Below are 8,642 nucleotides of genomic sequence, written 5' to 3'. Positions count from 1 at the left end.
TACATTCATGTGTGTTCACAAACCACAACTCAGCTGGCATAATCAAAGGATATGTTCATTTCAGCAGGCCTGTAATTAAAGTTGAGTGGTTTAGACTCTCCAACAGAAAAAATGCTGTGATCTGTGAAAAATGCAGAAATGTCTGGCTTTTTGTAAATTCATACAACTAATTTCTCAATGTCAGATTTTGGGGATTCGTGAAAATAAGAAGCCAAGGTGGGGACATTACTTAAATAAAAAACAAAATATTTTTTCAATACACATCCAAAAACAGATTAATAGTGTTCTTAAAAACTTCTTTCTTTCCATTAAAACATAATTTATACTGACCAAAGGAAAGTTGAATTTCCAACTAAGCATAGCCTCAGCACTTGTTTGGAAAGATCAGATCACCCACACACACACACACACACACACACACACACACACACACACACACGGCTGACTAAAAAGCTCTTGGAATATCTGGAGTCGGCAAAAAATAGGATACAGCATTCTCTCCTTTCCCCACCAAACCAAGGAAAAAAAGAGACTAATTAAGTGAGAGACAAGAACATAATAATAGATGTCCCTAGAAGGACTCTATTATTATGTTCTTGTCTCTCACTTAATTAGTCTCTTCTCATAAAATTTATTTAAAAGGCCCAAAATAGTTTAAATAAGTCAGACAGGCAGGTGTCTGTGATGGCAGTGTAATGTCTACCTGCTCAGGGTGTTGCCAGCCGGTTATTTCAACCACTGTGTTGAAGGAGTCAGCGTCCGGCAGAGTCTTGGCTCCCATTGTGAGTCTGACCACGATCTTCTGCCCTCTCTGTGCCATACGCCACATCAGCTCAGCATCCTCCACAGTAATACAGGCTGAAGGGATGCGCTTCACTCCAGCTTGGTAGTCCTGCCAACCTGTGTGGGGACTAGAGAGGGAGATACGTGACAGAGACATAGGATGGATGGATGTATGGATGTATGGATGGATGGATACCTGTTAATAGAAAAAGGAGTAATAGATCGAATGAGTGTGGCCAGAGCTCCTTCTTTGGCTGCCTCAGAGGCACCATAAGCACGGTAAGCCACCGTCTCCCCATAGCTGACAAATGGTTGGTTAAAAACCACAATCTTCCCTATGGCCTCACTGGCTCTACGCTTCAGTTCCTCAAAAGACCGAACCACCAACACCTCTGCCTCGATACCTGGAGAGATAAGAGAGAGACATGGAGGAATAAACAGGAGGTGGATGACAGATGGCAGCCATTAAAAGACTTTTATATAGTATGGTCTTTACCCTCAGGTGGTGTCCCTACACTGCTACCAAGTCCCAGTAGAGCCAGACTTTTGGCCCTCGGCGCAATCATTTCTGCACTCTCCTTCCCTCTTACCCAATGTGGGATTTTGACTGGCTCTGGAATAGAAAAGAGTAAAAAAGGACACAAACTACTGTTACACAACACATTGCAGAAAGATATCCCTTAGTTTGTGAAACATTTATCCGCATTACACACTTCTCAAAACTTGCATCCAAGGGACACAGATAACAAGGCATACTCACCTAAATGTACGTCCAGCCCATCCTTTGTCATAGCATTGTACATGTATTTGATAGCCATCTCCAGGTTGTGTGAGCCACTGACACGGTTCCCTATGGTGTCGGTGAAGTCAGCCAGCCGTCTGTGAGAGCGGTTCTGGGCAGCTCCAAACACAGCCAGGTCAATAATCTGTTTGGCCACATCAGCATAGCCTGCTACCTCTGTAGCTATGTCTGAGACTGGGTTTACACACAAAATTCAAAAAGTGTAAATACAGTCTCTTTGTCCCTTGAGTAGATACAGTAAGTGAGGAGGTAAATATACAGTCAAGCCACTATCATTTTATTTACACATAATCCAAGCTTTGTACAAACACATTTCCCACTAAAAAGTATACACAACAGATCAAGGAAGCAATATTAACTAACAGTGACTACCTTACACAGTCTGCACATTATATCAATCTGCTTTAAATAGACTGCTATATGGGTCTTATCTAATACGTCCCAAATGAGAGAAGCGAGAATCACAAGATAGGATTAAGCCCATTCACACCCTTAGTTCATGATTGATGATTTCACTTATGTTGCCTGATTAGACCTGTGGGTGTGCTTGACTGACAGCTCGCTCACTCTACTGCTAGATTTTAAGCACCAATTAGAGCTGGACAGTTTATATCTGTTATTAGTAGTAAAGAGTTTGGTGACTTCACGTCAATCCCAGCAAAGCTCAACCACACGTCGATCTGACTATTGGTCTAATTAGCAAAAATAACACCAGTGTGGGTGTGCATGGCCTTTAAGAAAATCAACCAGATGACTGTATAAAAAATAAATGGATGGTAACCCTGATTTCCATACATATACAGTGCATACATATATCTTCTACTAAACATCTGAAAACATGAGGGTTTGGGATTACCTTTCCTTGCAGTGTGACTAGGTACAGCCCTGGCTGCAGACATTGACCTCATGAACCCAGCAGAGTGAGGGTGACAGTCACACAGAGATGATAGCATGAAGAGAAACATGAAGAAGAAGAAGAAGAAGAAGAGGATGGGCGGTCCACCTCCCTGAGCCATCTGCAGAGAGAAAAACATGAATGTGATTAATATCTGCTTAAAGGTCCCATAACATGGTGCTCTTTGGACATGGTGCTCTTTGGATGCTTTTAAATAGACATTAGTGCTCCCTTAATAAAGGGGAGGTAACCTGGCCTCTTATGACCTCATAACAGGCAAGATTCCAAATCAGCCCATCTGAGCTTTCATTTTCTCAAAGGCAGAGTAGGATACCCAGGGCTCAGTTTACGCCTATTGCCATTTCTAGCCACTGGGAGACTGTACGCAGGCTGGGGGGGGGGGGAAGACATACTAATGTTAAAAAAAAATTCATAAAGTGAAATTTTCATGCCATGCGGCCTTTAATTAATCTCTAACAGGAAAATTCTGGCAGCACTTCACTGATCCGAAAAGTCCATTCTGACAACTACGGGTACTGACACTACAGTATCACTAATCTGATTTGGGGTTGATCAATCAAATTATACTTTTCAAAGCAGATTAAAAACTGTACCTTGGATCAGTTAACGTTAAACAAATTCATATCAACCTAAGGCACCAAAAATGTAACTTGAATGCTGTATTAGTCTCGCTTTGCCAGAACCTGCTCTGTATAAACCCAGAGTTGGCTTCAAATTATGATTTAATACTGTAACGTTAGCACATTAACGCTACCTTATTTATTTTTTATTGTTGGAACTGACTAACGCTAATGATACTTGTGGCACTGAGAGCAGAGTAGCTAATGTTAATATTACAACTTTACTTTCAGTCGACGCCTGACATGAACGTTAGTGGTTGGGACATCCACTCAAAGATTAAAGTTGCGCCGTATTAACAACGTCAAATTCACTCATAGACTGTAATTCTCGGAAATAATACAATTCAACGGGCTTTACTTTTATCACAACCAAACGTTAAGACAGACAGAATCAGATGTGAACGCATTGAGGATGGAGAAACGTTACGTCATCATAAAACCTGAAATGTCCAAAGAATATCACAAAAACGAACCCTTCAAGCCCCAGATAGTCTTCGATATCGTTGATGTTATTTTACAATACTTTTTAAAATTTATTTATTTTACAGTTTTGAGAGTAGGCTACTTTCATAGAATACCCGTAGTAGTATAAACACTGTTTCCGTGCTCGTGATCAGCATACCTAACAAACGGCAACTTCCGGCCCGATTGTTTTCACAATAAAATCCCCATTAATGTGTAACAGTCATCAAGTCTACCTAAGTAACAACATAACTAATGTATTGGTGAAAAGAAAGAAATGTGCAACACATGTAAATCAATCTATTCAACGATTCAAAGGTGTAGCTACAAATACTGAACACTGAAAAAGTTGTCTATGGTAAAATTGCAGAGTTCATTTAGCTTTGTTCTAAAACTGACATTTCTAAAGGAGTATTGTAGTATGCTACTCCAGTTAGCATTGGGTGGAGATGTTATTACAGATAGAGAATAGAGAGTGTAGGGTCGCTGCAGAGCCAGATTCCCCGTTTCAAGGAAACAAAACAGCTGGATATGACACTATTAAATTGCAGAAAGTACTCCTTTTGCTGCCTGTCTATAGTCTTACATTAAATTAAAAATAAATTGTGTTTGTTGTGGGACTATAATATAATGTGGTTTCTTCTGACATTTACACATCTCGTCTCATTTACACAATTTTAATTGCCAAAAAGATGTCCAGTGAATGGTATGTAGAAAACACAGCACTTCTCTGCCCACATCCCAATCTGCGGTTTTCTACCACTAATCTTCAGTGTTCCTCTGCCGTCATTGACATTCCCTGTAAACATCCCACCCTGTGATAAGGGTTAGATTAATGTTAACTTGTGCTCTATTTACACATTTAAACTCTACTCCTACTCTAATATATTACTTTATTTGTGAACCTATCTAAAGATATTTAACTTCAGTTTACTTTCAGCTTTTTCCATGACATTCAGTGTTTGTCTTTTACCAGCCTCCGGTTCGTCTGCCATTTGTTTTCTCCCCTGCATCATCAGGTTTTGGAAAACATCTGACCATTTGGCTCCATTCACATGCTGCTGGCTTGGTTAAACACAGTGGCTTGAAAACATTCTTTTGGCCCAGACATTGGGAGGCTGGGAGGAAATATTTTTTCTGCGCTACTGTGCAAACAAGTGGAACAAAAGCTACAACTTAGTCCTTTTACCTTCAGCTTAGCTTTCAATGCTGGAACATTTAACACAGATGTTGTGTATGTGTAAGAGAAAGGAGGAGGGGGTGTCAGGAGGGAAGGGAAACAGATCAATCAAAGGGCAGAAAGTAAGACAGGGAGGTCGTTAAACATTAGCACACATGCTGTTGAGTGAATACATCTGTCTTGTTGTGCTGTTTGTGGATGTGTGTGTATGAGTGCAAAGAAGTATCACATTCCGACCAATTCCTAAAGCCAAAGAAAAGACAAACAGACAGTTTTAGAATTGCATTAAAGCCACATCCTTTATGTAGTAGTGAACCTCATGAAATACACAATTTCTGCAACACAGTTCTCTTTTGGCCACCTTGTGTGCTTATGACACGCTTGTAATCTGCAAGTCAATTTTTATTTGGCCTCCACCAATGTATAGCTGTTTATTTGTTCAAATCTTTAGTCAATTCATATTCAACTTTGATTAAAATGAAAATGAAAGCTTCAATATATTTACAAGAAACTATTCTATTTTATTCATTTATTAAATGCCTTTATATGAAAACAAGTATTTTTAAAAAGCTAGGCAACTAATAATCAAAATGAATTGAACCAAGGCTCATCAAATACACGAAAAACATACATATTTAAAAACAAAAACTGAACAGTAGGCACAAAGAGGCTTTGATCATGAGTAAATACTGTACACTTCCACTAAATCGCAGACATAACTTGGATTATAGTCTAAGCAAGTATAAATTAATACATTTAAATTATAGTATCATCAACATACTGCATAAACTTCTAGAAGATAAAGGTTATTGTGTGTCATCACCTGTTGGATTGCTGGCAAGTGCTTACCCGTTGTCCTAACCCTCTATGAGTAGGGTTTATTATGTTATTATGTTTTCTGTTGGTATGGAGAACAGAAATGTCTGTTTTCCCTCAACCACACTGGAACAGAACTATTCCAATTGAGGTTCTGAACAGCTCAAAAAGGTCAAAGCAACTGTAAATTAATCTATACAATGTATTTTGTGAGGCACGGAGGATTCAAGTGCCCACCAAATGTTACGTTATCAACAGTAAGTCACAGTAGGTTAGTGATAAAATCCTTGTTTATTCCAGCCACAGTGAATAGGTAGTTTGCATTCAGTTATTCTAGAATTGCTTCAAAATAGTACGTATTTTAAATTATAGCAAAGGTATTTATATCATGTAAACACTATTACGTAGACTTGACTAAAGGACAAAAAATAAATGTAGCCTCAGTCACCAACTTTCACTGATGTTACATTGTCTCATGAAGGGAATCAAACGGTTAATAGACAAAAACTGCTGCTACAAATTTTGCAACAGAAAGGGGCAACAAACAAAAATAGCTATTTCAATCCTATAAGAGTGCCTATACCAATTTAACATCTGTTATATGACATTAATAGTTTAGCCACTTTATCCCACCTCCCTGTATGCATCAACCACTGATCATCAAGTTTTGTTTTGGTTGGCTGGTTGATGTCAAACCTGAAATGCCTACACTACCTAACATGGTAACTATTTAAAAAATAATTTGTAAGACATGAATAAATTACTGATTTTTAATAATCCTGCCAGTTACATTGTCACTGTCCCTTTAAATTCAAACCTGCTATGGTAGCTGTATGCAGTTGACAGTCAGAAAGAAATGTGTTTTGGCTGCTTCAGAAATCGTTGGTAACTTTACGGTTTCTGAATTATAGTCATTAGCCTCGGCTTTACCTGAGGAATCCTGTCACACGTTCTTGCTGCACTCAGTCATCAAATAAAATAGTCCTTAAAATATGACTAATGCTGGATGCAAAGTTGAGGGCTCAACATACGGCTACTACTGTTAGAATACAATAACTGAAATCTCTTTTAAAAAATGACTTACGGAAATATAATCTCTAAACATCAAAACACATTGAAAAGGCTAATAAAAACAATTTCCCAAAAGACATATAAAGCACATTTATATTTGGTCAGTTCTTTAAGTGTCAAAAATCTGTAAGAAAGCAACAAAAATATGTACCTGCAGAGAAACATCTTCTCTCATACCAATACTGGACAGCATTTGAAAAAAACATATTCATTCCTCATAACAAAACAAATCATCGTTTCAGCAAAGAAAGTGTACAGAAAATGAAATGTAACAATGAAAAATGTTAAAAAGAGCAAATTTGACCTTAAAACAACAGAAAAAGGGTTTACATTTTGAAGGCCCTTTCTAATACAAATCACATCCGTGGTAACATTTCAATTAACATGTTTTAAGGCAATTCGTATGTTTCTGTGAAACTTCCTCAATTTTGTTAAGCTGAGCTGGGACAGTTCAGGCTGTAGCTCTGCTAAATGGGACTATTCATTTCTCTGTAATGCAGAACCAAGTCCAGCAAGGTGTGAAAGGGTAGCAGGGGAGGAAGATGAGAAAAAGAATAGCGGCGAGAGCACTGAAGAAGAACAGAGGTGCTTGACTTCAAGGGATCATCTTCAGTTGTTTATAGATCCATTCTTAGTAATGATTGGGAGGAGGCGGACTCCATTCAAAGTCCCTATTGGTCAGTTCAGGCGTAGAACTCTTTGGTAGGCGCTTTGTGATAGGCTGTTGTGGAATCTTTGGTGTCTCCCAGGTTGTAGCTACCTTCGTCCTTCTTCTTCATACGGTACGCGATAAGGACGAGGAGGAAAACAGCACAGAGGAATCCGACCACTCCGCAAGCTATCACCGCTGGAGAGAGTATAAAAAAAAAACATAGAAATATTAATATTTTCTTGACAATATTTGGCAAGATGTAATAATCAAACATTTTGATCTTAATAGTCTAAAAGTTCTCCAACAGAACATTGCAATTAGTCTTTTTCATCATCATCTATTCATCAGTGTTCAGATGCTAACTTTGAATTACCCCATTAAACCAGACATGTGGGGACAATAAAGATGCCGTTAAGTCTAGTGGAAATCTTACCTGCCAGCACTTCCGTCCTCTCCCACATGTTCTCAGAGGTCACCTCTGCTGGAGAGTCCATCTCATATATTCTGCTTCGACCGTTGGTGGCCTTAATTTCATTTTCGACCTCTGCGATCAGGACTTTGTCTTCGCGGTTCTTGGGTGTTGAGACATCCCACCTATCCAGACTGTTATCCTCGAAGACATCATTGATTACAGTGATCTCTATGCCGAATTTGGTTGCCATAGTTTCACTGGTAGGCTTGCTGGTGGAGCTCTGTGCAAACCAATCAGCTGTTGTGCCTGCCACCTGGAGAAAGATAAGCAGTGTTTAAAGCTATAGTGCATCATTTCTGTCAGCCCCATGAGGAATTCTAAGTTATGACAACAAAACTGTTCATGTCCACATGATACAAGCCTTCCGTGACCCCCCCCCCCCCCCAAAAAGGCATAATGTCATCGTCTCTCATCTTACATCATAAGTCAAAAGTTGGAAATGTTAAATAATTTACAATGTCCAAAGACCTTTCTTAACAAAATTGTACACCATTTGTACTACTTGTTTAAATCTTTTCAATAGTCTACAGTATACTAGTTGCTTATCTTGGGGCCAAAGTCATAAAGAGTTTTCTTTGAGATAAGGATTTGTATCAAAATAAAAGCAATATTCTACCTCCTCATTACTGCTGTCCCCATTAGGTAATATGAATGGTGTTGTCTCCGTGTCCTTCCCTTTGGTTGCTGCTGTGGTTGATGGGATGTGGGGGGGGTCTGCTTTTGGCTGTGGTTGAGTTGAAACTGTTTCTTTGGAGACTGTGGTCTGAGAGAAGTTAGTGAGCCTTCTGAATATCTCCTCTTTATCTGTGAAAGCAAAAATAGGGAAACAATCATCACAAATTTGCAGTATCACATGTATTATCCATTT

General features: G+C 38.9%; 3 protein-coding genes across 4 annotated transcripts in view; all 3 read right to left on the bottom strand.

Moving 5' to 3' along the window:
* Positions 1-3,745, bottom strand: part of LOC116691426 (carboxypeptidase Q) — a 20,193-nt gene extending 16,448 nt beyond the window's left edge. Inside the window, exons 1-6 of the mRNA XM_032519034.1 lie at positions 3,595-3,745; positions 2,442-2,601; positions 1,544-1,759; positions 1,280-1,396; positions 980-1,187; positions 704-911 (exon numbers count right to left, since the gene is read on the bottom strand). Of these exons, the coding sequence (XP_032374925.1) occupies positions 704-911; positions 980-1,187; positions 1,280-1,396; positions 1,544-1,759; positions 2,442-2,601 (909 nt within the window). The 5' untranslated portion in view covers positions 3,595-3,745. The remainder of the gene's footprint in view (positions 1-703; positions 912-979; positions 1,188-1,279; positions 1,397-1,543; positions 1,760-2,441; positions 2,602-3,594) is intronic.
* Positions 1-8,642, bottom strand: part of mrs2 (magnesium transporter MRS2) — a 29,910-nt gene that overhangs the window by 1,528 nt on the left and 19,740 nt on the right. The window contains exon 14 of the transcript XR_004332475.1: positions 5,001-5,006. The gene's annotated coding sequence lies outside the window, so the exon portion shown is untranslated. The remainder of the gene's footprint in view (positions 1-5,000; positions 5,007-8,642) is intronic.
* LOC116691429 (syndecan-2) overlaps positions 5,379-8,642 on the bottom strand; it is a 10,720-nt gene continuing 7,456 nt past the window's right edge. The window contains exons 3-5 of one of the 2 annotated variants that reach the window (XM_032519038.1): positions 8,391-8,587; positions 7,736-8,027; positions 5,379-7,497 (exon numbers count right to left, since the gene is read on the bottom strand). In XM_032519038.1, coding sequence (XP_032374929.1) covers positions 7,334-7,497; positions 7,736-8,027; positions 8,391-8,587 — 653 coding nt within the window. In that variant the 3' untranslated portion in view covers positions 5,379-7,333. The remainder of the gene's footprint in view (positions 7,498-7,735; positions 8,028-8,390; positions 8,588-8,642) is intronic. The other variant, XM_032519039.1, reaches the window with a different exon arrangement.

The sequence above is a fragment of the Etheostoma spectabile genome, chromosome 6 (genome assembly GCF_008692095.1).
Source record: "Etheostoma spectabile isolate EspeVRDwgs_2016 chromosome 6, UIUC_Espe_1.0, whole genome shotgun sequence".
NCBI lineage: Eukaryota > Metazoa > Chordata > Actinopteri > Perciformes > Percidae > Etheostoma > Etheostoma spectabile.
This window is presented reverse-complemented; position numbering and strand designations above follow the sequence as displayed.